General features: G+C 37.5%; 3 protein-coding genes across 4 annotated transcripts in view; all 3 read left to right on the top strand.

The window, feature by feature from the left end:
- The window catches only part of LOC109064330 (unconventional myosin-X-like), a 47,634-nt gene extending 42,488 nt beyond the window's left edge, over window positions 1–5,146 (top strand). The window contains 9 exon segments of the mRNA XM_042755029.1: window positions 466–623; window positions 740–863; window positions 1,045–1,342; window positions 1,448–1,655; window positions 1,806–1,942; window positions 2,107–2,230; window positions 2,470–2,949; window positions 3,186–3,377; window positions 4,275–5,146. Coding sequence (XP_042610963.1) covers window positions 466–623; window positions 740–863; window positions 1,045–1,342; window positions 1,448–1,655; window positions 1,806–1,942; window positions 2,107–2,230; window positions 2,470–2,949; window positions 3,186–3,377; window positions 4,275–4,379 — 1,826 coding nt within the window. The 3' untranslated portion in view covers window positions 4,380–5,146.
- Window positions 5,147–9,745: 4,599 nt separating this feature from the next.
- LOC109091192 (pituitary tumor-transforming gene 1 protein-interacting protein-like) lies at window positions 9,746–14,570 on the top strand. Its single transcript, XM_042755032.1, has 7 exons — window positions 9,746–10,181; window positions 10,659–10,711; window positions 11,702–11,810; window positions 12,680–12,782; window positions 13,096–13,161; window positions 13,500–13,546; window positions 14,032–14,570. Exons 1-7 carry the CDS (start codon window positions 9,995–9,997, stop codon window positions 14,076–14,078), a joined length of 612 nt encoding a protein of 203 aa, XP_042610966.1. The 5' UTR covers window positions 9,746–9,994; the 3' UTR covers window positions 14,079–14,570.
- Window positions 14,571–23,096: 8,526 nt separating this feature from the next.
- On the top strand, window positions 23,097–26,248 carry LOC109079960 (small ubiquitin-related modifier 3-like). Of its 2 annotated transcripts, none has more exons than XM_019095074.2 (4): window positions 23,097–23,254; window positions 24,160–24,288; window positions 24,487–24,558; window positions 25,121–26,248. In XM_019095074.2, the coding sequence occupies exons 1-4, from the start codon at window positions 23,234–23,236 to the stop codon at window positions 25,181–25,183; spliced, it is 285 nt and encodes a 94-aa protein (XP_018950619.1). In that variant the 5' UTR covers window positions 23,097–23,233; the 3' UTR covers window positions 25,184–26,248. The 2 variants fall into 2 exon arrangements, with proteins under 2 accessions (XP_018950619.1, XP_042610950.1); XM_042755016.1 differs by lacking the exon at window positions 23,097–23,254 and adding an exon at window positions 23,872–23,898.
- Window positions 26,249–26,259: the final 11 nt, after the last annotated feature.

Raw genomic sequence — 26,259 nt, 5'->3', positions numbered from 1 at the left:
GGAAAAATATATTTAGAATCACTTTTAGAATATTTTTTTTTTACAGCTGATGAATGTTAAAAAACATTGACGCTCAATCAGAAACCACCAGACTTAAAGAGCTCGAACATTTAAAGTGTCAGACAACATGTATGTAGTGTATGCTTATAATAAACAACATTATCTTCCTAATATAGTTATCATTATAGTTAAATAGTTAATATTCTTGGTTGACAAAAAATAATTGTTTGGAACTGTTGGGAAGCATTTGCTGTATTGATTGCAGTCTGCTGTTGACAGCAATTACAGAGTGTATTTTTAAATCTAAAAAACTATGTATTTATATATGGTTTTCATTTTGTTGGTTATATGTCATTAATTTTGGATTTATTTAGAAAAAATAAAATTAATTTTGAAATTATGCATTTTTTTTTTCTTTTTATGAACTAAGATAAACAGTGATGTTGATGTGTGGTTACACTGCAGTTTACTGGAACATCATAATTCATGGGCGTAAACATTCATACCGTCTGTACACCAAGTTGCTGAATGAAGCCATGCGCTGGGTGTCTGCCATTCAGGGCGTCATTGACAACAAGGCACCCATTGAAACGCCCACCCAGCAACTCATTAGGGACATTAAGGTAATCAGTTTTTAAAACACAAGTCTGTTTTAGGTTAGAACGGATAAAATTGTTGTTTAATAAAAGGGGTACATAAATCTTGACCTTTCCTTTTACCTTTTCTGATATTTGTGTAGGAGAGCAGTGTGAACTCTGAGGCTGTGGAACAAATGTATCGGAGAAACCCCATTCTGAGATATACCCAGCATCCCTTGCATTCACCTCTTCTGCCACTACCATACGGAGAGGTCAGCGAAAGCTGTGAGTATCGTCCATCAGCTAAATCACTCACACACAGAAAGTTGACAATTATACGCATCCAACATGGTTTCCTGAATTTGTTAACCTATTTCCTATTTGTGCAGAGATGCCTCTTGGAATTTTACTTTGTCTTCCGTCATCTTTTTTTTTGCAAATCATCTCTCTCTCCTTCTTTCTGCAGTGCAAAAGGAGAAGGGTTATGGAAGCCTGCAGGATGAGGCTGTGAAGATCTTTAACTCACTTCAAGAAATGGAGATCGTTTCAGACCCTGTCGCCATCATCCAGGGCATCCTGCAGACCTGCCACGATCTGCGGCCACTGAGAGACGAGGTTTACTGTCAGCTGATCAAGCAGACCAATCACGTGCCCCAACCCAACAGCCCTGCAAACCGTGCACATTGGCACCTGCTCACCTGCATGAGCTGCACCTTCCTGCCCAGTCGCGCCATCCTGCGCTACCTCCGATTCCACTTGAAGAGGTAACAGAGAGATGCTCATTAAATAGCCTCTTGGAGTTGAATAATGGTTATATTTCCATTTCGAGGGTCATTTAACAAACACTCTGTCTGTGACTAATCTCTCAGAGTTAGAGAGCGCTACCCTGGCACCGAGATTGAGAAGTACGCCCACTTCATTGGTGAGTCCCTGAAGAAGACAAAGACCAGGGAGTATGTGCCCTCTCAGGAGGAGATCGCCGCCCTGCTGAACAGACAGGAAATGACAACTACTGTGTACTGCCATGGAGGAGGGTCTTGCAAGATATCCATCAACTCACACACCACAGCTGGAGAGGTGAGAAGAAGAGAAAGAGATGTTATCGAATTTATTGGCATACTCTCACATCATTATAACATTTCTGCTTTGAACTGTATAATGAAAGGACAGCCTGTACTGCAAATAAGGATGAAAGTGACATCTTTTATTGTGGTTGTCTTTGTCAAGGTGGTTGAGAAGCTGATTCGTGGTCTGGCAATGGAAGATAGCAGGAATATGTTCTCTTTGTTTGAGCACAATAAGTTGACAAGTCGGGCCATAGAAAGCCGTATAATTGTGGCAGATGTGCTCGCAAAGTTTGAGAGGTAATGAACAGTTCATATGGTCTATGCTGATTAGATCATTTTGAATGAATGGTTGCTCCATTTCTCTATTTAAAACTGTCTATAGCATCTATAAAACCTATATTTTTGTACATGTTATTTCTGTTGGCTTTATGACTGATATCTGCACTGCTTTGCTCTTCCAGGTTGGTAGGTAGTGAAGATGAGGAGGAGGAAGGGCCCTGGAGGCTATATTTCAAGCTCTATTGCTTTCTTGATGTGGAAAGCATGCCCAAAGAGGGAGTGGAATTTGCCTTCATGTTTGAGCAGGTAAATTAATTGTTTCTATTTTGTAAATTTTGTAGAACGATTATAAAGAATTTTTACTATTGATTCACCCATTTAAAGCACATAGACAAACCACTTGTCAAATCATTTGTATTTTCTACAATTTAAACAAAAAATATATATATTAAGACCAGTGGGCCTGATTTGAGCATCTCTGATATAAAGTGATTTTTTTTCTTTCATTCCCCCTTATTTTTCTCTTTTTTCACTATCTCTCTTAGGCTCACGAGAGTCTCATCAGTGGTCATTTCCCAGCCCTTGAGGAAACCCTCCAGCACTTAGCAGCCCTGCGACTGCAGTACATCCACGGTGACGTGGCCCGTACGCCCTGGAGCCTAAGCAGCGTCTACCCTGTTGGACGACTTCGCACCCGCATACTCCAATCCACTAAAGCAGGGGGTGCTGGAGTACCCGGCGCTGGTATAGTAGGGCCAGGAGGTCACACTTTAGAACGCCGGAAGGCCAACTTCCTAGACGGGACGCTGAGACGCAGCTTCAAGACAGGATCACTGAAGAAACAGCGTGTGGAGGAGGAACAGATGTTGGAGATGTTTGTAAAGGAGGAGATGTCAGCCACACTGACCAGCGTGCTGGAGAAATGGAGCCGTCTACAGGGCATGCCTCAGCACCAGGCCATGCTCAGCTACATGACCGTCATCAAAGAGTGGCCGGGATATGGGTCCACACTGTTTGATGTGGAGGTATAAATCTTTTCTTTAAGGCTGAGAGCATCCCTATTATTATATTTTTTAAATCCCACCTCAGGTCCAGAGTATCAGGGCTACTACCTCCGATCATAAATATATGGTAAAATAGCAATATTTATCATTACTAACCCTAAGCCAAGCCCTAACGTGCTATATTTCAAACCTGTCACAATGCATTTGAAACTCTTATACTTATTATATGTGTTTGTGTTTTATTTCTCTGTCTGCAGTGTAAGGAGGGCGGCTTCCCTCATGATCTGTGGCTGGGAGTCAGTGCTGAAAACGTCTCTGTGTACAAACGGGGTGAACCCAAACCTCTCGAAACTTTCCAGTATGAGCACATCGTTTTCTTCGGAGCACCTCAGCCCAGCACATACAAAATCATTGTTGATGAAAGAGAGATGTTCTTTGAGACGTCTCAGGTAATGCACTTCTGTGCCTCTGTCATCAGTACTGTGTTGGACAAAATGTTGTTTAATTGCTTGTTTAAATGGTTGAGGAGCATTTAAGTCTTTTGAGGATGTACACCACTGTCCAAAAGTTTGAAAGTCAGCAAGATTTTAAAATGTTTTTGAAAGAATAGTCGTAGGCTGGATTAATTTGATCAAACACACAGTAAAAAACAGTAATACTGAGGAAATATTATCACAATTTAATATAGTTATTTTATATTTTTATATATATTAAGAATTTAAGCATTTTCATTACTCCAGTCTTCAGTATCACATGATCCTTCAGCAAATATTCTAATATGCTGATTTACTGCTCAAAAAAACAAAAACAATTCTCATTATTATTAATGCTGAAAAAGTTGTGCCGATTATTTTTTTTTTAGGATTCTTAGATAAATAGAAAGTACATCAGAAAGAGCATTTATTTGAAATAGAAATCTTTTGTAAGATTTTAAAAGCTTTTACTGTCACTTTGATCAGTATAATGCATCCTTGCTAAATAAAAGTATTAATTTAAAAAATACTTACTGACCCCAGACTTCTGAACTGCAGTGTACATATATAGTGTGCAGGCATTGACATTACACTCATTTACTCATTTATGTCTTATGTAGCTGTATTTTTGTTCCCTCAAATCACAAATTAAGTGACCACCTTGTTCTCACCAAAGCTGCTTCACAAATTAAATAAACATATTATATCACAAAACAAAATAAAGACACATTTTACAATCTTTGTTCTAAATTGAATCTATAAGTCTAGCAGTTCTTATTTAGTCACTTTATTCCCTTTTCTGTGGTAGGATTAGCATGTGTTTTATTTTGATGTGATTCTGAATAACAAGTTTGTTTTGTGTTGTGCTTCAAGGTGGGTGAAATCACTAAGATCATGAAGGCTTACATCAATATGATCGTCAAAAAGCGCTGCAGTATCATGTCCATCACCAGCAACAGCAGCACCTGGATGAGGTGATCAACACCAACCAGCGCCCAACGTGTCCAGAAACACAATGTCATGAAAGTGAAGTATACTACTGACCGTTCTTGATTGGAGAATGAGAGCAGAGAAGAAACAAAGACTTCACCTTTCCAACGACTGAACTTAACCTACTGGAATCCTCTGTATACCTGTCCTAAATACACAGCACATGTTTAGTATTTATCGACCAGTGTCACCTTTACGAAGCACAACAAAGCCTGGTAACCTGCTCACTGTTCCCTCCCCTCACTTGCAGCACCCTGACTGATGACCAAACTTATTTATTTCCTTGTTTCTTCTTCTCCATTTCATACCCTTCTCTCTACCCTCAGTGATGTAGTACCTAACCAACAACCACCTACAACTCCATGTACCGGTAGTTTTACAGAGGTGTATATATTGTGCTTGTGTGTGAGATCAGAGTTTGTGCACACACACATACAGGTGAATGCTTTGTGGAGCACATACAGAGCTATTTTGTAAAGCCATGGCTGTTGGAGGCCGTTCAGATAGCAGGAGGCGAAAGCTATGCGTAAACATTCCCATTCATCTCAATGGCAGCTGCTCGGCTGGCGCAGGATACCCCAGAAGTATGCTGATTGAATTCTGCATTATTAAACGGATAGTTACAGTCCTCGATTCTGATTGGTTGAGCTGTGTTCGAAGCTGTTGTAAATTACACTACAAACATACACCTTTGTTAACTTCTGTGTGTTGCTTGGCAACCACTTTGTTGGAACCATAACTGTTTCTGAGGAACTACATTGTTTGGTGGAAGAATACTATTGTTATTTATATCATTACACTTTATTTGCTCTGTTTTATTCTGTGAAACCTTACTACGTATAGGGAACAACCGTTTTATAAAAGCAATAAGCCCCGTGAAGCTGTGGTTAACAGTGAATTTAGCTTTGCGTCGTGCCTAACAACGCCCCTTAGCTGTTATAAATTCACTGTAAACTACGGCTTCTTGGGGCTTATTGCTTAAATCTTTGCTCATGGCCGCTCAATTTCACATACAGGTTTTTTTGATCCAATCACCTGAGCCATAAATGCCATGTGACTCGAGCCGCAGGAAAATGACATCATGGCAGCTCTGATTGGCTGATGGCACCAAAAGGAACATGCTGCGTGATAAAAAAATCTGCTATAATATAATGAAATGTGTGCAATTTATATGTTCAAAAAAAATTGCCTTGTACCCTCAAAAGTGAAGTTACAAAATCTACCAGCAGAGGCCACCTGGAGTCAGTCAGCCAATCAGATCGCAGTATATCTGGGGCCGGCAGTATGTGGACATCAGCGACAACTGTCTACTTGTATGTAAGACATCCTATTTTGTATTAAATGCCAGAGTCTATAAATACATATGCTGAAGTGTTACATTTGATACTGTGTAAATTATTACAACGTAATTACAGTGTTTTCCTTTTTTTGTTATTTTTGCCAGTGATACAAAGCTTGTGTAATTTTACCTGTACCAAGGCACAAAATCATACCCATTTTGACCAGTCCTCTATTCACTATTACAGAAATCGGATAAAGGTTATGAAGTGTTATGCAAGTAGAGCCAGGTCTGCCTGCCCAAAGCAAGCAATGAAAAGTACTGTATTAGGTAACAGCAGTCAAGATTCAATAAGCATGTATTTGTACAGTTTCAATACATATAAGTAACATTAATTGTGAAACACTTACACTTATTCTATGATTAAAGCACTTAAACTGTTTAGAGCCTGACATCTGATGCAAAATTATGGGCCCACAGGACAGATCTTATTTACATAAACTATATCAGATTCTTTGAAGTGCATTTTGACCAACTGGTGGCTAATCTTATGTAGCTGCATATCTTTTCCCCTCAAACCACAGGTGAAATGACCATCTTGTCTTTAAAAGAACTGCCTGACATAGCCAAAGCAGCCTTTTTGTGTTTGATGTCATGATGGAGCTCTGCTAAGACTGTTTCCAGAGTGGCCATGCTGCCAGAGAGATGACAGACAGCAGACATAACAGAGATCTAAAATGGACCGTAACACCAAAAAACATCATCCACTGACTCTTGATCAACACAGAATGAGTCCAAGTATGCCTGTTGTTTTTCTTTATGTGAGTATAATCCGTCGACAGTACCTTGTAATTTTGCTGTTTGATATGCAACTATATTTGTCAGTGTAACGCAAGTATGTTTTTTTTTTTTTTTTTTTGGTGAACGTGTATGTCTGAATTTAACGATGAATTGAAAAAAGAATAATGATGGAATATGATAATGTTTAGGGAGCTATGTGTATGGGAATTTCTATTATTATTGTTATGATTATATTTATGAAACAGAACGGGAAGGGGTGGGTGAGGGTTTGATGTATTTGTCTGTTATGATGGTGTTATTGTTGATCATTGGAGAAATGAAGGTGTAGTTTTACCCTTTCATGCTGATCTCAGATTTTTTGGAGGCTTAGATCAGCATTAAAGGGCTGCTAACGCTGTGAAGAAATGGATTTGAGTTGACTTGTCATAAAAAAGTGGAGAAGATTTGATGTGACGGTGTGTTGAAGTAACAAACGGTATGTGTTGATGTTACTGAGTGTGTGTGAGTGTGTGTATTAAGAGAAGGTGGTGTCAGAGCAGCCGAGAAGTCTCAGATGCTAGCTTGCACTCTGCCTCATACACACATATTAACACACACATGATCAAAGACATGCTTACACACAAAGATCAACATAACACATGCACACAGATATAGCACGGTTGGTTCTGTCTCTCACACATTCACACGGGTCCTTGCTCAGCTGCAGGCAGCCAGTACAAGGCCTGAATGTAATTTCTTCATTGCCATTGTTATAAAACTATAAATTATTGCTTACTCAAAAAAAAAAAAAGAATAATTGTGCTTGTTAAAATATTGAGAGAGAGAAAATAAAATGTTTTCTTTTGTAACTGGCTTTACAAAATGCTTTAATAAATTATTGTAATTTATCTCAAGCACTGGTTTTGTTTGTATACTGAATGTCCTAAATGAAGGTTAATATCATTTGTTCAGAAACTGTCTGGCAACTTATTGTTTTATTTATTATCCACCAGAGGGTGCCAAAACATCTGGGGTCCGCTCTTCGTACCTCGCTTAATAGGCCCACATCCATGGCCGGACTTACCATTGGGCTTGTAGGGGACCCCGCCTTTGCCCGTTTATGTTTGTTTGTTATTATTCAGAATTCATTAATTATAAGCTTATTTCCACTGCGCACGCAAGCAGTGTTGCTAAGTCAGCGGTTTCCGCGCGGAATTGGGCTAACACTGTTTCCGCGGATTGTTTTTCATGTCCGTGGGTTTTAGCGACCACAAGAACGTGATATTTAGTCCATAAAATGCAATTTTTACCAGGGGACCCCTTTCTTGTCTTACTACCATTACACATAGTGGGGAAGATATGTCATTAAAATGATTTTAAATAAAAAAATGGCTATTTAATGAGTTTCTGTTTTTATATAGCTATGCCTAGGATATAGGACTTAGTCTATCACACAAACAAGTTTGTTTTTTATATATACAGTATATAGCCTAAATCTGCAAGATCGCAAATGTACAGTAAACAACAACTTACAGAATTACATTTTGCTTTGTCAGAAAGAAAATAGAACAAACAGCAGAACCGCTGCGTCTCCAAACAACAGTGTTTTGTTCCTCAGCATTACACTGAACAGCAAATGATTCAAAGTAGTCGTTTGCAAAGTTAAATGAATCAGCTTTTTAAAAGGAATTGGTTGATTCAACTCACTCATTAAGACAGTCACTTGCTGCCACCTACTGGCGGTTGTTTCATATTTAAATAAAAGTAGCTTATTTTATATTTTTTGCAATCATTTAATATTTCTACACTAAAATGTTATATTTAAACTTAACATTTATGCACAATCCATCTATGAATTTTGTTGATAGTGATTTAATTTGATTGTTAATAGCCAGCATGTCTTTTTATTCGATTGAAACCTGACATAAGAGGACACAGGTATGACAATAACTTTTATAATAGCTACTAATAAGCCAATAGCTACTAATAAGCCAACACCGTCTTTTTTTTCTGCTCAAAGTTATTTCAGTGTTTTGCTCTCTCAACTGAGAGAACACATCCTGTTTATTATATTATAATGAATATTTAATATTACATTTAAACTTTGACTATAGCCTAGACATGTTGCATATTAATTGTACTGTTTATAAACCTCAAAGCATGTTTGTGCATTTTGTGTTACTCCATAACGATGTTCTATTTGAGGGAATTTGTAGTGTAGGTATAGGGCCCAAACATAACCTCAAGCCCAGGGGCCCCCGCCCCCCTAAGTCCTGCCCTGCCTACATCTGAGGTGATTTGAAAGATTCCAGATCTAGTAATCCTGATTAACTGATCTCTGGCTAATTTGGTTCTTCTAAGAGCATAGACTGTATGGGTAAGAGTAGTGCGCGTTCTCGTGTTCCCCGAAAAGGGCAGTTGTATCGATAGTTGAGACCACGATCAGCAATGCAGCGATTGGCCAAATTTCTGGAAACAGGAAAGGGAACAAAACTACATAAATGTAATAATAGATCAATTAAATGTGCACTGTTTTTATTATTATTATTTTTTTTTTTACATGATTCCCAATTATTTATATTCATAATTTCTAGTATTTGGAGGTCCGTGTAGCCTACTTTTGCGTCCATTCGTTTTTCGTTTTTTAACCCAGAAATAAAATACGGAAAATGCGGTTTCTTCTTTAATGGTTCAAACACTGATGAATAGAATAAGCAGACACAAAACATTTTCATTATTCAAAATTCGTATTTCATTAAAAATCGTAAAAATGAAATAAAACTTGTTTAACTATATTATAGATCAGTGATTATAACGGATTTTTGTGACGCAAAGGATAGCTACACGGTACAGGCTTTACATTTTTTATATCAATGTTGTAATTAGCCATTCATTTAATTTTTATCTTTGAAGCAGATTTGTTACGTGACAGCGTTAATTAAAGGTGCTGTATGTAAGATTTTGACTCTACTAAAACATAAAAATAGGCCTACCATAATATGTTTGCAGATATTTAAGAAACGCTAGTTAACATAGCCTACTTGTTTATCTGGAAAACAATGCTACAGTCAGTTATTCTCATTTGAAAATAAATAAGTTCTCGGGATTACACAATCAACGATTTTTGCTTGTGAATATAAAACTTAGCCTACCCAACAAAATAAAGAGGAGAAATTTCGCGAAATCATTCTCTGATAAAGGTTTGCTGCTTAACAATCTTGCGCCAGAATTTCGCCATTGGAAGGTTACAACGTGACGTCATGAACTACCTAATATTTATATTGTAAGCCATCGCTTACAATGCAGCTTTTGTATTACATGGCTACTACTTAATAATAATAAACCACGCCTTCACCGGTGCCTGTTTGTAATTTAAGCTCCTGAAGCGCCATAAAAGAGAAGCAAAACTACAAAACCTGTTCCCAGTTTCTGGTCGGAGGAAGTGGCTGCGCTGAGGTTTCAAAAGGAGATATTTGCTGATAAAATTTATTACGAACTACAAAGTCCGTTTTATTTAGGTATTCGTTCATTTAAAGAAGATAACATGCATTTTATTCCTCTCGTCCTCCTCCTCTTTGGTTTGAGCTCAACGCTGGCACAGAATACAACAGCTCCAAATACAACAACAACAACAACAACAACAACACAGACTACACAATCTTCAACTACGACAACACAGACTACATCACAAACTACTACAAGTAAAGCACCGACTACAACACCACGTCCAAGTAAGGCAAATAGATACTTTGGCGGAATACATCAGAGGGAAATAAGGTTCAATGTTTTGTAACTGTTATAGTTTCACTGGTGTTGAATTTACATACAGACACATGTAAACCTTGGTCTTTTTCATTTGACAATAGTTTACTACAATAACCAGATTGGTTTTATAGCTATCAGTTTTACTACTTTATCTAAATAGGCAAAGCCCATTCTAGAGCCTCAACATAAGACCTGCTGTTTACTGGTAAAACATTTAATTCCCCTGGAAACCCAATAGCCTTACTCTGATTTCCCTTGCTGCTTTTGTCTGGTTCATAACTAGGATGTCTAAGGCAACCACTGTCTCATAGGGTGTAATTGTTGCCTAATAATATAGAGTCAGGCACTAAAGATTGTAGCTGTATTCTAACAGAATTAGATTAATAAGTTTAAGTTCATTTCTATAACTAACGTGTCCTCTCTCACACTTCTCACGTTTCTAGGTTGTGAGAGCAAGAATGGTACAAGCTGTGAGGAATGCTTGGCATATGTGGATGTGAGTTTGGATAAAATTTTGCCTCTTTCTTTGATGTTTTTTGCCTGTCGCCAGTCAATAAAGCAGACTGGCATGTTTTATTCCAACTATTAAATACTATGTTTACTTATGGCAAAAACATGGGTGAAAACATATTACAGTATGAGAGAGTGTTGTATAAATGAGATCTGATGAGAACCAAAAACATGAGGAGACATGAGATGAGAAAGAGAAAAACAGAGTGACAAGGAAATAATGAACTCAGCAAGCAGCAAGATTTACAGGATTTTTTTACACTTTCAGATCATCACATACCTCACCCGTGGAACAGGTTTGGGCTGTTCTGGGTGTTTACAGCTTCATACTCTTTCTAAGAGCTCAGTGTCACTTGAGATCTCCTGTGAACTTCCCTTAAAAAGTCAGTCTCGTAAATATTCATAAAAGTTTAACTTTTTATCTAGTGGTGTTTGCTAAAACAAACATCGCTGTTACTATAATTCACCCAAAAATTGACCAAAAATCCAACCCTGAATATTAAACCTAAGTAACATTTGTGTAATGGACATGAATAATGCTTAAAATCCTAGTTTATCGTGAAGAGCTGTGCTAATACTTTGCAGAAAAATTACAGTTTTCACCTGTTAATATTTTACATTTTATACTAGTTCTCATGTGCTTATTCAGGTCCATCAGTGCATTTGAATTGTTAGTGTATATATAGTTTTAGAATTTGGTCTGTTGTTGCTGTGTGATGTTGACATTCTGTATTTGTTAAGACACTCCCAAACATACCTTTTATATACCACAGACACGCACACACAGCTTTTCTCAGTTAATGACGTGTGTGTCAGTATCAACCCTGTAATAACTGGTCTCTACTGATGTCATTACCCTCATCGCCATTGGTACTGTAACTATCTGCAACCCTAAATTCAGAGAATAAAACATCTTGAGCTTTGAGTCCTGGATACAGTAGATGACTGTATATAACAATCTTTTCTCTCTTTTTAGTGTCTGTGGTGCATTCCAACTAAAACATGTATAACATACCCAGCCAAAACCATCCTGCCCCCCCATTCCCTCTGCCCACTGAGTGATGCTCGATGGGGCCTTTGCACAAGTAAGATATGTTTTTAAATTTGTCTCTGACTTATTTTTCTACATTTGTTATTTACGACACTGTGTTTCCCAGCCTTTATAAACTTCTTTCTTGCCTTCCTTTTTTAACCAGACAAAGCATAAAATATCATTTAAATCACAAAATAACTGCATAAATAACAATAAATTAATAATAATTATTAGGAATGCACAGAAAACAGCACCATAACAGTTATCTTGTGGGTACTTAAGGCAACTTTCTCATTTAAATGATCATTTAAAAAATAGCATAGATTTCTAAAAAATGTTGATGATTGGCCATAATAGTTTATTTCAACTAAATAAAAAAAATATATATAAATATTAAGATATTTTCAAGGCATCTAATGGTTTTATTTTTGTCTAATAGTAAAAAAAAAAAAACAGAAATAAAACAGTCATTAAAAAACCTTTATGTATATTAATCCCTCATAATGCATTCAAAATCAGCATACTATTTGTGCATTCCAGGTCTGTTTTGGACAACAACAAAAAAAATATTGTTTTATAAAACAGTTTTAACTTAATATGTGACCAGTAACTTCCCATTAATGAGTGAACGTGAAAAGATTTCATTAGTTTCGGGATTGTTTGATTGTTATGTTATTATCAAGTTATTACTGCATGTACTCCTGTTTTAATTGCACATGAACCACATTAATATATATATATATATATATATATATATATATATATATATATATATATATATATATATATATATATATATATATATATATATATATTTATATAATGCAAAAAATTATATTTTACAGATAGATATATCTGTTTATAGATTATAGATAACACTTTCTACAACTTTCTCTCTTTTTTTTGTGAAACTTTTTTCAGTAAACTTCCAGATTTTGATCATTACATTGTCAGTGGCTGGAGCGCTCCTCATCATTGGTTTTTTGCTGTGTATTTTCTGCTGCTGCAAGTGTGAGAACATTGGGTAAGTCTATTGTATATCACATCAACTTTTATTATGTGGTTGACAAATAAGTCACACCCTCCATTAAGCTTTCTTAAATTCTGCAGGGAGATGGTGTCACCTCCCTCAGGCTGTAATTACTTTTACTTGCATAAATGTAGATAAAGTCAAATTTATCAGACTTAGACTGTTTACTTTTTAATTTTACTTTCTTTACTTATTGGTCAACCTTTCTGCATCGCTGTAAAATGGCAGAGAGCCAAGACATGGCTAGATCATTAAAGAAAGGCCTTGATGACTCAACTTTCTCAATTTAAAAAACTTTGTCTTTCAGATCTGCTCGATCTGAAAACAGAATGAACCGGCAATTAGACAAGAGAAAAACAAAACAAGAGCAGAGGTAAGAGTGACTGACATTTGAATATTCTGAATGGAGATGACAGGAGATACATGACATATAAAACCAGTAAAAAGGGGAATAACGGACGTTTTCATTAAGTACTTTTTATTGAACATCTTCTTTTATCCATACATACATATATATGTGTACATGCAGATGCATCATGGTTAGTATATCAACATTTGAATTTTCAAAGCAGACAAAACATATTATGTTACGAGGAACTAAGATGTAACAAATGATGTTCTGTGAGAACCCTGTTATGCAGCTGTAATGGGAACAGATCATCAACATACCTTTGGGGTGTGGGAATTTATGTTTGTGTTCTTGTTTCACAGAAAAACTGAGCTGAAGATTAGACATGATGAGATCCGACAAAAATATGGTGAGTCAACAATTCCCTCATCTCAGAAACAGCATAAATAAGTGAATTTTAACTGGTTGTTATGCTGGCAGTGCAAGAAAAAAAATCATGCTGTCAATCAATATAAAGGTCACCATAAACTCAGGTCCAGCCTAATGTTTTGGAATGTTTTCAAAAAATGCTGCATGTTTTTAAAACGCTATGACTAGTCAAATTCTTTATGAAGTGTGCTCCCTCTAGTGGTTATTATTCAATATGGCCTCTTGTGTTTCTTCAGTAAACACTCCTGGACAATGAATCATGATAAATGTGTACATTCAGATTTCTGTGTTTATAAAATTAAACATTACTGAGCAAGGTCTTAGAGATTTTGTTCAATGGCCCTTTTTTTTCTTTTTTAGAAAAGAAAAAGATCTTTGTTTCTATATATTTGTTTGAAATGTATATTTGATTAATTAATATCATTTTATCTTTTGTGTTTTTCCCCATCTCTCTCTCTCTATCAGGTCTCAGCAGGGCAAGTCCTTATGCCAGATTTGACAATCCCAGCTAAAATGATGGGTGCACTGTTTTAAAGATGAATATTTTGACTATCTGCTGCCTATTTGAAAATTATTAAAAAAAAAAAAATTAAATAATAAGATTCCACTGCGCTAAAAATAATGATTTTCTGCTTAAGTAAAATTCTATTTATTGTCATTTCTGTTCATTTATTTTATTAAATATAATTTTCCACAAAGGCTACCCCACCATCATAATATGAAAGTAAGTTTTTTTTTTTTTTATAATTTTAATCAAAAATAGATTTCACTGAAACAAAAATAATAAAATATAATAATAATAAAAAATAACATATCTAATGTTCTCATCTGAAGCCAAGCATAAGCATCTGCTAGGTTTGGGTCGGATTGAAGGATTACTTATTAGTCCATGACTGTTTTTCATAGCCTAATAGACCTTTTTAAGATACAGTATTTGGATATTTGGTAAATACCTGCTGATGTAATATACTCATTTATTGAATAAAAAATAATAGTAATTAAAATTTGCTTGTCTGTTTTGACTTGAATGTAATTTTACAGTTTTTTTTTTTTTTTTTCAACAAATTGTCAGTGTGGAGGTGTTTAAATGTTAAAATGTTGATTGATCTTGGGATATGAGCTGTTTATTTCATTTTTTTTTCTGTAAGGTCTGCAATATATATATATATATAGAGAGAGAGAGAGAGAATCAGAATCAGAATGAGCTTTATTGCCAGGTATGTTTACACATACGAGGAATTTGTTTTCATGACAGAAGCTCCGCAGTGCAACAGAATGACAGCGACAGAACAAAAAACACACAATATATAATATACAAATCACAAAAAAATTAATACACATTACAAAATCTGAATAAAAACAATTGACAATTGTATGGCAGATATATTACAATGAGCAGTTATGTATGTACAGGTATATTATGTGCAAAATAATTTAAGTGTACACTAAGTATGTGTATTAGATAATAAGTGTATGTGTCTGTAAATATAAAATAGTGTAATGTGTTCCACAGTTATTATCAAGTGTTCATTAGATGGATCGCCTGGGGGAAGAAACTGTTCCTGTGTCTGGTCGTTCTGGTGCTCAGTGCTCTGTAGCGTCGACCAGATGGCAACAGTTCAAACAGGTAGTGTGCTGGATGTGAGGGGTCCAGAGTGATTTTTCCAGCCCTTTTGCTCACTCTGGATAAGTACAGTTCTTGAATAGAAGGGAGGGTTGTACCGATGATTCTCTCAGCAGTCCAGACTACTCTCTGTAGTCTTCTGAGGTCAGATTTAGAAGCTGAGCTGAACCAGACAGTTACTGAAGTGCAGAGGACGGATTCCATTACGGCTGAGTAGAACTGTTTCAGCAGCTCCTGTGGCAGATTAAACTTCCTCAGCTGGCGAAGGAAGTACAACCTCTGTTGGGCCTTTTTCACAATGGAGTCAATGTGATTGTCCCACTTCAGGTCCTGAGAGATGGTGGTTCCCAGGAACCTGAATGACTCCACTGCAGCCACAGTGCTGTTCATGATGGTTAGTGGAGGGAGAGCAGGGGGGTTTCTCCTGAAGTCCACAATCATCTCCACTGTTTTGAGCGTTTTAAGCTCCAGGTTGTTGAGAGTACACCAGACAGCCAGCTCTTTAACCTCCTGTCTGTAAGCAGACTCGTCACCGTCCTGAATGAGGCCGATGAGTGTGGTGTCATCTGCAAACTTCAGGAGCTTGACAGAGGGGTCCTTAGATGTGCAATCGTTAGTGTACAGGGAGAAGAGCATTGGGAGAGAGAACCGCAGCCCTGGGGAGCTCCAGTGCTGATTGTACGGGTGCTGGATGTGTATTTTCCCAGCCTCACTAGCTGTTGCCTGTCTGTCAGGAGGCAGGAGAAGCAAATAAGTCCAGAAGAGGGCACGGAGAGCTGAGTTAGTTTGGGCAGGAGGAGGTTTGGGATGTTCGTGTTAAAGGCCGAGCTGAAGTCCACAAACAGGATTCTCACATAAGTCCCTGTCTGTCTAGGTGTTGCAGAACATAATGCAGTCCAATGTTTACTGCATCGTCCACAGACCTGTTTGCTCTGTAGGCAAAAGAGGATCCAGTAAGGGTCCAGTAATGTCCTTCAGGTGGGCCAGCACCAGTTTTTCAAATGACTTCATGACCACAGACGTTAAAGCCACAGGCCTATAGTCATTTAGTCCTGTAATTTTGGATTTCCTTGGGATGGGGATGATGGTGGAGCATTTGAAGCATGAAGGGACTTCACACAGCTCCAGTGATCTGTTGAAGACCTGTGTGAAGATGGGGGCCAGCTGGTCAGCACAGGATTTCAGACAAGCTGGTGTAACACAGTCTGGGCCTGGTGCTTTTTTCCTTGTCTGCTTCCGGAAGACCTGGCGCACCGCATCCTCGCTTATCTGTATTGCAGGTGTGGGGGAGAGGGGGAATGCAGGAGGTGTGAATGGTGAGGGCGGTTGTTTGGAGAGGTGTTCAGGATGGGTTGCAAGAGTTGTGAATGGTGTGAACGGTTGTGTGGAGAGGCATTCAGGGCAGGTGATGGGTGTTCTTCTTTCAAACCTGCAGTAAAACTCGTTCAGATCGTCTGCCAGTCGTTGATTCTCCACAGTGCTGGGGGGTGGTGTCTTGTAATTGGTGATCTCTTTCAGACTTTTCCACACTGATGCTTAGTCGTTGGAAGTGAACTGAGTCCTTATTTTTTCAGAATAATTCCTCTTTGCCACTTTGATCTCCTTTTCCAGTGTGTATTTAGCCTGTTTATACAAGACATTGTCCCCCTAGCATCTTCTTTGGCCTGACGGAGCTGACTGAGTTTTGCAGTGAACCACGGTTTGTCATTGTTGTAAATTAGTTGAGTCCTGGTAGGAATACACATATCCTCACAGAAACTGATATAAGATGTTTACAGTCTCTGTGAGTTCGTCCAGATCAGTGGCAGCAGCTTCAAAAACACTCCAATCAGTGAGGTCAAAACAAGACTGTAAATCCTGCTCTGCCTCATTAGTCCATCTTTTAACAGTCCTTACTACAGGTTTAGCTGATTTTAGTTTCTGCCTGTAGGTCGGTATAAGATGAACCTAGAGAGAGTCTCGGGCCGGCCCGAGAGTCGAGAGAGAGAGAGAGAGAGAGAGAGAGAGAGTTAGAGTTATTTTATAATATTACTTATATAGTTATTAATCAATTAACACTTTGAAATCTATACAATAAGACAGTGTTCATAAAAATGTAAACATAAAATAAAAACTACAGCAGAATGGGAAACAGGGCTGCAAATGTGTCTCTCAGTAGGAGTGGGAAGTTAGAAGTCATTGATAATCTTATATGTGGGTTACAGAGCTGAAGGTTGAGGTTGAAGAATGCAATCACCATCACAATTTGTGTAAAAAATTGTTCAAATCAAATTATTGGGTTGGATGCAGCTAAATATTATGTTTTTGACTTCTCTCTGACTGCATGCTAATAAAACACATACATTAGATACAAAGGCCAAGGGAAACTAGGCAAAACCAGCTTTTGACAGTGACACATGGCCTGAGCATTCCTGTGTAACATACAAAGGCATTTACTTTCAGTCTGTCTCTTTTTACTTTCTCAATACTTGCAGGACTCTTTTTACACTTTTAACAGCTGATGTGAACAACCTGAAAACTTGCTATTCAACACAACAGAACTGGGCCAGAAAAACAAAGAGCACCATTATGTACAAATGTGATCCTAGACTACAAAACCAGTCGTTTTGTAGTGAGTGTCGACAAAAAGTGACGTGACATACAGCACAGTATGGTGACCCATACTCAGAATTTGTGAATTTAACCTCAGAATATAACCCATACAAAGTGCACACACACAGCAGTGAACACACACACACCGTGAACACACACACCCGGAGAAGTGGGCAGCCATTTATGCTGCGGCACCCCAGGGAGCAGTTGGGGGTTTCAGTGCCTTGCTCAAGGGCACCTCAGTCGTTGTATTGCCGGCCCGAGACTCGAACCCACAACCTTAGGGTTAGGAGTTAAACTCTCTAACCACTAGGCCACTACTTTCCCCACTCCCCCACAATGGACCAGAGCTGGCACAAACCTAGAACAATGGTAAGTAAGAGAATTATCAAATTCTTTAATGAATTACATAAATAATAAACTTTGATTAATAATATTATCATGTCCCATTGGTATGCCTAGAGAGTCAAGCCAGATCCTGTCAGTGGGATGGTGTTCCTGTTTGCAAGAGAGGAAACTCGCTGAGTGGTTAAGGTAGGAGTAGAGTGTCTAATATTGTTACATCATCTTTCCATATCTTGCTTTATTTCATAATGTATAACATGCCTATTTGATTAGCCCTAGCAGAAAAAAGACAAAAAACACAATCATATTGAATATGGCTCCATTCATAATGTATGCAACATGTAGTGACTGGTGGAAATTTTGGATTTTTTTTTTAATGGTCAATTTACACTATACCTTTGTTTTTCATCTCAGGAGAATGTTTACAGTGGTGTCACCAATAATCTGCCTGACCTATCAGTCCTCCAAGTGGCAGAAGTGTTAAAAAAACATAGTAACATACCATTACACTATCACAGTTATTAGTATTTGTATTTTACATAACTGTACTACACTGTACCAAAGTTTCTAAAATTTTTGTGTGGATATTTACATTACACTGGTGAGCAAGAAACCGTATTAAAGTTATATATATTTGCATTTACATAATATTTAATTTACATTTTATATTCTAGTCTGTACAAATAAAACCAAATTAATCCATCCCAAGTGTTTTGTGTAAGGCCAGATCTCTCTGTGGAAGACCGACTGAAAGGTGGACCATGAAGAGGAGGAACTCATCGAAGGGCTGCATAGACTGACACTGTCAAAATAAATTTTAAATAATTATGATACATGCATGTAACCTGTGCATCAAAAAAATGAAAATAAATGTAAAATTGTCTTTCTCTGTCACAAACAATACAATATCAATATTTACCATTGCATTGCTTGTTATTCCAACTTCTCTCCTTGTTGTAGCTGTCCTTGCTCTGGTCTCATGAACCATGTGGAATGCAGGTTCAGTAACTCTCCAAAAGTCCATTCAATGGTTCTACATCTCAGATCTAGATTGGATGAGACATGTTTTCAGAAAATACACACCAAACAATGTAAAAAGTTAGTTTGCCTACACTGAACCTGAAGGATACTTGAAAAATGTATAAAAAAAAGTTCTTTACATACAAGTAAAAAAAAAAAAGAAGAAGAGTTTAGCTGGGATTTTAGCGTATTCTCCCGTGTGTCATTCTGTGTGTAGGGGCAGCTGTGGCCTAATGGTTAGAGATTTGGACTTGTAACCAGAAGGTCGCAGGTTCGAGTCTTGGTGCTGGCAGGAGTTGTAGGTGGGAGGGAGTGAATGAACAGCGCTCTCTTCCACCCTCAATACCCATGGCTGAAGTGCCCTTGAGCAAGGCCCTGGACCCCCAGTTGCTCCCCGGGTACTGGATATATAGCTGCCCACTGCTCCGGGTGTGTGTTCACTTCTCACTGCTGTGTGTGTGCACTTGGATGGGTTAAAGACAGAGCACCAATTTCGAGTATGGGTTACCATACTTGACAAATGTCACGACTTTCACTTTTCACTTTCATTCTATGGAATAATTTACAAATCTCATAATCTTATATTTTATTCACAATAGAATATAGATAACATATCAAATGTTGAAAGTGAGACATTTTGAAATGTCATGCCAAATATTGGCTCATTTTGGATTTCATGAGAGCTACACATTCCAAAAAAACGTTGGGACAGGTAGCAATAAGAGGCCGGAAAAGTTAAATGTACATATAAGGAACAGCTGGAGGACCAATTTCCAACTTATTAGGTCAATTGGCAACATGATTGGGTATAAAAGAGCCTCTCAGAGTGGCAGTGTCTCTCAGAAGTCAAGATGGGCAGAGGATCACCAATTCCCCCAATCCTGCGTGAAAAATAGTGGAGCAATATCAGAAAGGAGTTTCTCAGAGAAAAATTGCAAAGAGTTTGAAGTTATCATCATCTACAGTGCATAATAGCATCCAAAGATTCAGAGAATCTGGAACAATCTCTGTGCGTAAGGGTCAAGGCCGGAAAACCATACTGGATGCCTGTGATCTTCGGGCCCTTAGACGGCACTGCATCACATACAGGAATGCTACTGTAAAGGAAATCACAACATGGGCTCAGGAATACTTCCAGAAAACATTGTCGGTGAACACAATCCACCGTGCCATTAGCTGTTGCCGGCTAAAACTCTGTAGGTCAAAAAAGAAGCCATATCTAAACATGATCCAGAAGTGCAGGCGTTTTCTCTGGGCCAAGGCTCATTTAAAATGGACTGTGGCAAAGTGGAAAACTGTTCTGTGGTCAGACGAATCAAAATTTGAAGTTCTTTTTTGGAAAACTGGGACGCCATGTCATCCGCACTAAAGAGGACAAGGACAACCCAAGTTGTTATCAGCGCTCAGTTCAGAAGCCTGCATCTCTGATGGTATGGGGTTGCATGAGTGCGTGTGGCATGGGCAGCTTACACATCTGGAAAGGCACCATCAATGCTGAAAGGTATATCCAAGTTCTAGAACAACATATGCTCCCATCCAGACGTTGTCTCTTTCAGGGAAGACCTTGCATTTTCCAACAGGACAATCCCAGACCACATACTGCATCAATTACAACATCATGACTGCGTAGAAGAAGGATCCGGGTACGGAAATGGCCAGCCTGCAGTCCAGATCTTTCACCCATAGAAAACATTTGGCGCATCATAAAGAGGAAGATGCGACAAAGAAGACCTAAGACAGTTGAGCAACTAGAAGCCTGTATTAGACAAGAATGTGACAACATTCATATTCCTAAACTTGAGCAACTTGTCTCCTCAGTCCCCAGACGTTTGCAGACTGTTATAAAAAGAAGAGGGGATGCCACACAGTGGTAAACATGGCCTTGTCCCAACTTTTTTGAGATGTGTTAATGCCATAAAATTTAAAATCAACTTATTTTTCTCTTAAAATGATACATTTTCTCAGTTTAAACATTTGATATGTCATCTATGTTGTATTCTGAATAAAATATTGAAATTTGAAACTTCCACATCATTGCATTCTGTTTTTATTCACAATTTGTACAGTGTCCGAACTTTTTTGTAATCGGGTTTGTATATGATGACAGCTTTATTTTTATTTTTGGGTGAATCATCTATTAATCCGTTAACACATATTGTCTTGACCCACAGAAGAGGTTTTTAAACGGGGAACCACAGCGACAAAAAAAAAAAAAAATATATATATATATATATATTAATTAAAAAATTCACAATATGCCTACACTGTGCTCAGTAATATAGTAATAAGGGTTTATGTCTTACCTGGCTAATAAAAATAGGTAATGCAAAACGATTATGTGGTCACCAAGGTGAATTGGTTTAGTCTTGACTTCTTGTCGTGAGTGACAGTGTTGGGGGGGGGGGGGGGAGGTGATGGGAAATCTGTTGATTGTGGAGTGCCAAAAAAACACAGAGATGGACAGGAAAAGGTCAAAGCCATCAGGTCCCCAATTTAGAAACAAAAAAGAAAGAAAAGAAGAAGAGGAGAAACAAGTAAAAGATAAAGGTATGCAACTATGTTCTCTCTGTATAATTATTATGGTATCCATGAAGGACTATGTTAATTGGTGGGTAAAACTCTTAAGTTTGTCAGCCTTTTGCTATGATGCTTGCTATGCTTATACAACAATAATTTGGTTTTAACTCAACAAACACGAGATCTAATTTCACCATAATATTGTGCTTTGCAACAAACCTATCAACTATCAGTTGGGTTAAGGTTAGGCCCCGTAGTATAGCCAACAGAATTTTCTAATCTGTGTAATTATAATTTAAATCGGACTACTTTTCAAATTGTATTTCATAAACCAACATCTTAGACGTTATGTCAAAACGTTATGGGGTTTCAAATAAAAAAATGACTTTCTGTTACAGAACAGGGCATTGATTCCACTGTAGAGGACATCAAGAATTAAATCATGTTTATCATTCATATACAAAAAAACAGAAAGTTAATATGGAAATACATTATACATCTATATTCCTATGAAATATTAGATATTATTATTTAAATGTTGCCAGTTATTACTCCAATTATTACACTTCTTTTTTCATTAAATGTTGCTCCAATAACACATTAATATGAAAATTAGATACAGTGTATAGATACGTTGCATTGAATGGGAATATTAATTTATAGCCATTTTACCCACATATTGCATAAAGTAAAATGGTGTATCAATTCATTCCATTATATCTTTCATAACATAGTTGAGAATCATCTTTATACAAATTTTGGTTAAAAAAATACTGAAACCCAAAAAGTTATTGGTCTATAGGCTACATATTACATACATATTAGCGTATACATATAATTTCATGTCATTATATATTTTAAACAACTGAGTCCACTACAGAGGACATAGCATAACATATGAAGAAAAAAAATCTTTTTTCAAAAAGTTTTTTTTTTTTTTTTAACATTAGTTTCTTGTGCTTTTAACAATGTGATAACATGAAAATACTCCAAAGGGTTCTCGTCCAGGGTGTAATTCAATGTAAAATCAATGTAGGAAATTTTCTCAGTATTTTGAATATTTTTTTTCTTTGCACTCTCAGATTCAAGATTTTCAAATAGTTGCAGCTCAACAAAATATTGTCATGTCCTAACAAACCCTGCATCAATGGAAAGCTTATTTATTCAGCTTACAGGTGATGTATAAATCTCAATTTCAAAAACTTGACTCTTTTGGCTGGTTTTGTGATCTAGGGTCACAAATGAGGCATTATGGCTATCAACTACAGTTGTGTCTCTTGTTAAAGCAATATGTACATTTTAATTTAAAAATAACTGATTCATTAGCCCTGATGTCAAGACCTAAAAGTACATGATGAGCACAGGCCTGATTATGCACAGAAATTCGCGGGGAGCTTTGCTCGCTCCCGTGAACGACAGGAGCATCACGTGACCAAAAACCAGCCAATCGTTGATAAAGTAGGTAAAGGAAAGCGCGTCCCCGTCGGCAGCTGTGTTGCTCTACAGTGTTGAGAGCGCATCTTGTGTTCAGTATATTTCCATAATACAGACCAACAGACACCTGCAAGAATGTCCGAAGACAAGCCTAAGGTGAGCATCCGATTTGTAATTTTGCCGTATTTTGACGCTATGCTCAAAACCAGCCGCGTGATGCCGAGTTCCAGTTTCATTTTGTGCAACCTTTTGCTGATAGTCAGATTGCGCATTTATGCGGGAGAAAGGCGGTCGGCACGCAATCTTTGTCTTGTTTTCATACAAACGCCATCCATTTTTAATTTTCAGGCTTGTGTTTTTATAAAAACCTGTTTTAAATGGTTCGTTAAGCAGATGCTCATTGAAAGAACGCCATTATTCTGTACGCACCGCGCGTCTGCTCCGGTGTAATTCAGCGTTTGCGGGTTTTTCTTTGTGAGAGCGGAGTGGCGCTGACCGGGCCACGTTACGCCACTAGCGTAAGAAAATGCCGCAAGAACAGCGGAACGGAATATAAAAGAGCGTCGCAGCACTCAATTGTCGTCCGCCATTTGCAACATAAATGAACGGATACTGTGTATTTTCCACGCTAGTCAAAAGTATTCACCTAATAAGTTTGATTTGATTAATCTGTCGGTTACGGTATTGAGTTCTGAGTTGCACCTCGCTGCGCCAGATACTTAAAAATGGCGCACAGAGCTGCAACAATGTTTGACTACTAGACGAATAACATTTGCTGCTGTATTTGCATGTCTGTTTTTGTACGTCTCGTTCGCTTCACTGCTGCTGTTTCTACTGAATAGTTGAATGTTCTGAACATTGTTCTAAAATGTGTTTTTAACCCCCCGCAGTTCACTTAGTTCTTAAAAACTTAGCATCCACTACTAGGCCTTGTTAAATGCTTAAGTTATAGCCCTCCAAGGGCAAGCAGGATTGTGTTTCGTGCATCTCACATGTGTAAATTTTGCACTATTTGATCTTCCCTGCCTTCTCACACATGCACTTAATTATTATTGTTTCAGGAGGGAGTGAAAACAGAGAACGACCACATCAACCTGAAAGTGGCGGGGCAGGATGGCTCGGTGGTCCAGTTCAAAATTAAAAGGCACACGCCACTCAGCAAATTAATGAAAGCGTACTGTGAGAGACAGGTAAGTCATCTCCACTAGATCAATAATCGTGTTCATGGTAAACCCTGGCACTCAGGACTGCTGTGTGGGCCGTCCATGTGAGTCACTGTGATTTTGGAACACAAAACGCTTGTAGAACTCCATATTTATTTGAAGTAGTATTAAAATTCTAAAATATATCCAGTTCCAAGACTGATGTAAATACTGCTTTTATTTCAGGGTTTGTCGATAAGACAGATAAGATTTAGATTTGACGGGCAACCAATTAATGAGACAGACACACCGGCGCAGGTGAGTTAAAGTGCCCCTTTTTTGTGACGAAATCTTGTTATTTTAGTGCTATTTGAATACTAATATAGTATTAATATGTTTTCATTTTAGTTTCAGTAATCATGTTTGTGTCAATTTCTGTTTTAGTAATTGTAGTCCTTTAAACAATTAAGAAATGTTGCCTTTGCAGCTAACTGAAAATTTAGTTTTAGTTTAGGTTGGAAATCTGTCTATTTATTCTGTTTACTGAGGGTTTTTTTTGTGACCAGAAGATGATTGAATAATAAATATAATTCTGATAACCTATTTGGGTAACACTTTACAGTAAGGTTACATTTGTAACATTAGTTATAAACTATATTAGTTAATGAAAATTGTTAATTCGTCAATCTTAATTTTAGTTTCAACATTTATTATTGCATTCAAATGTAAAGTTGTATCTGTTTATATTAAATAAAGCTTCCCAAGTTAACACAAACTATCAATAAACTGTAACATTTTATTAACTAATATGAAAAATGGATTATAATACTGTAACTAATGGATTTTTTGTTGTACCTTATGGTAACTTTGCATTTGTTAGTTGGAGATGGAAGACGAGGACACGATTGATGTATTTCAGCAGCAAACTGGCGGCTCCTGCTAAAACTTCACACCACCTGGACCCCACACTTATCTATTTTATTGCTCATGATGTTTCATTCAGATGCTTTCACATCGTTTCCCCTTCTCTTTCTCTCTTTGTCTCTCCTCTGTCATCTCTAGCTTTCCTAGAGTGGGCATTGCAAATGTGTTTCCAGTAATATTTATATGCGCAATTGTTAGACAGCTACTGTGGTGTGGGAACAAACTCAAGAAGGCTGCCAGATGGCGTAGTTGTTCAGAATATCCACACCAGCCACCAAGCAAGGTTTTATGTTGCTCCGAGCAGATTCACTCAACAAAAGCCCAGAATCCGTTCACCCCCTCCATAGTATATCCGCCCAATAAATAGTGAGGAAGCAAAAAAAAATTTTTTTCCCCATTCACTTTTTTAGTTCTTAAGAGCTTTAAGTAGGCCTGTTTCAACTCAGATTCTATTTGCCTGTATGTGTTGTAGAAATATTTTCAACCAGTGTTGTATGCATCTGCCTTTTAATGGGGCCGCTTCTCGTACGAGCTCACTGTAGGGACGGGATCTTGGTGGAGATCAATTTAAAATGAAGAGACTGACTACATTATAAAATTTACAGTGACCCTTTCTGGACCAAACCCCAAAGATGGTACTCGATTAGCAAATATGGGCAGGATTACACCAACTAGTTCTGTGTTTATACTTTTAAATGTCTGTAGAAATACATCCATTTACCATTTCGTTTTCCTCTTGAGTGTTGGTTGAGGAAACAGGAATGATCTAAAAGACCAATATATCTTTTTCTTCTTCATTACTTTTGCCCTTTTTTTAAATCCCAAAACTATGACCAGGTCTTGAAGCAAAACGAAAGGGAATCCTTTCAGGCATTGTTGAGGCGATGTATCTGTCATCGCTAACAAGGACTGGTCTGATTTCTATTAACATCTCTTGCCCTCCCACTGTAATTCATATGGCTGAAGGGGAGAGAGCGTTTGACATCAAAGATTTCCAAATGTTGGCATCCTTCTGTACTGATATGTACATTTTTTTTTTTGTTGTCCTTTACTACTGTAAACAATAAATATAGTTTGGTACTCATTTTTTTTCTT

Source organism: Cyprinus carpio, unplaced genomic scaffold, assembly GCF_018340385.1.
Source record: "Cyprinus carpio isolate SPL01 unplaced genomic scaffold, ASM1834038v1 S000006627, whole genome shotgun sequence".
NCBI classification, from domain to species: Eukaryota; Metazoa; Chordata; class Actinopteri; order Cypriniformes; family Cyprinidae; genus Cyprinus; species Cyprinus carpio.
Note: the sequence above shows the minus strand (reverse complement) of the source record. Positions and strands in the feature narration are given on the sequence as shown.

Coding starts and splice junctions, on each gene's coding strand:
- LOC109091192 (XM_042755032.1), top strand. CDS start 9,995: ATGCATTTTATTCCTCTCGTCCTCCTCCTCTTTGGTTTGAGCTCAACG. Junction 10,712..11,701: donor AATGCTTGGCATATGTGGAT/GTGAGTTTGGAT, acceptor CTCTCTTTTTAG/TGTCTGTGGTGCATTCCAAC. Junction 13,162..13,499: donor AAAACAAAACAAGAGCAGAG/GTAAGAGTGACT, acceptor CTTGTTTCACAG/AAAAACTGAGCTGAAGATTA.
- LOC109079960 (XM_019095074.2), top strand. CDS start 23,234: ATGTCCGAAGACAAGCCTAAG. Junction 24,289..24,486: donor AAGCGTACTGTGAGAGACAG/GTAAGTCATCTC, acceptor CTTTTATTTCAG/GGTTTGTCGATAAGACAGAT. Junction 24,559..25,120: donor AGACAGACACACCGGCGCAG/GTGAGTTAAAGT, acceptor TGCATTTGTTAG/TTGGAGATGGAAGACGAGGA.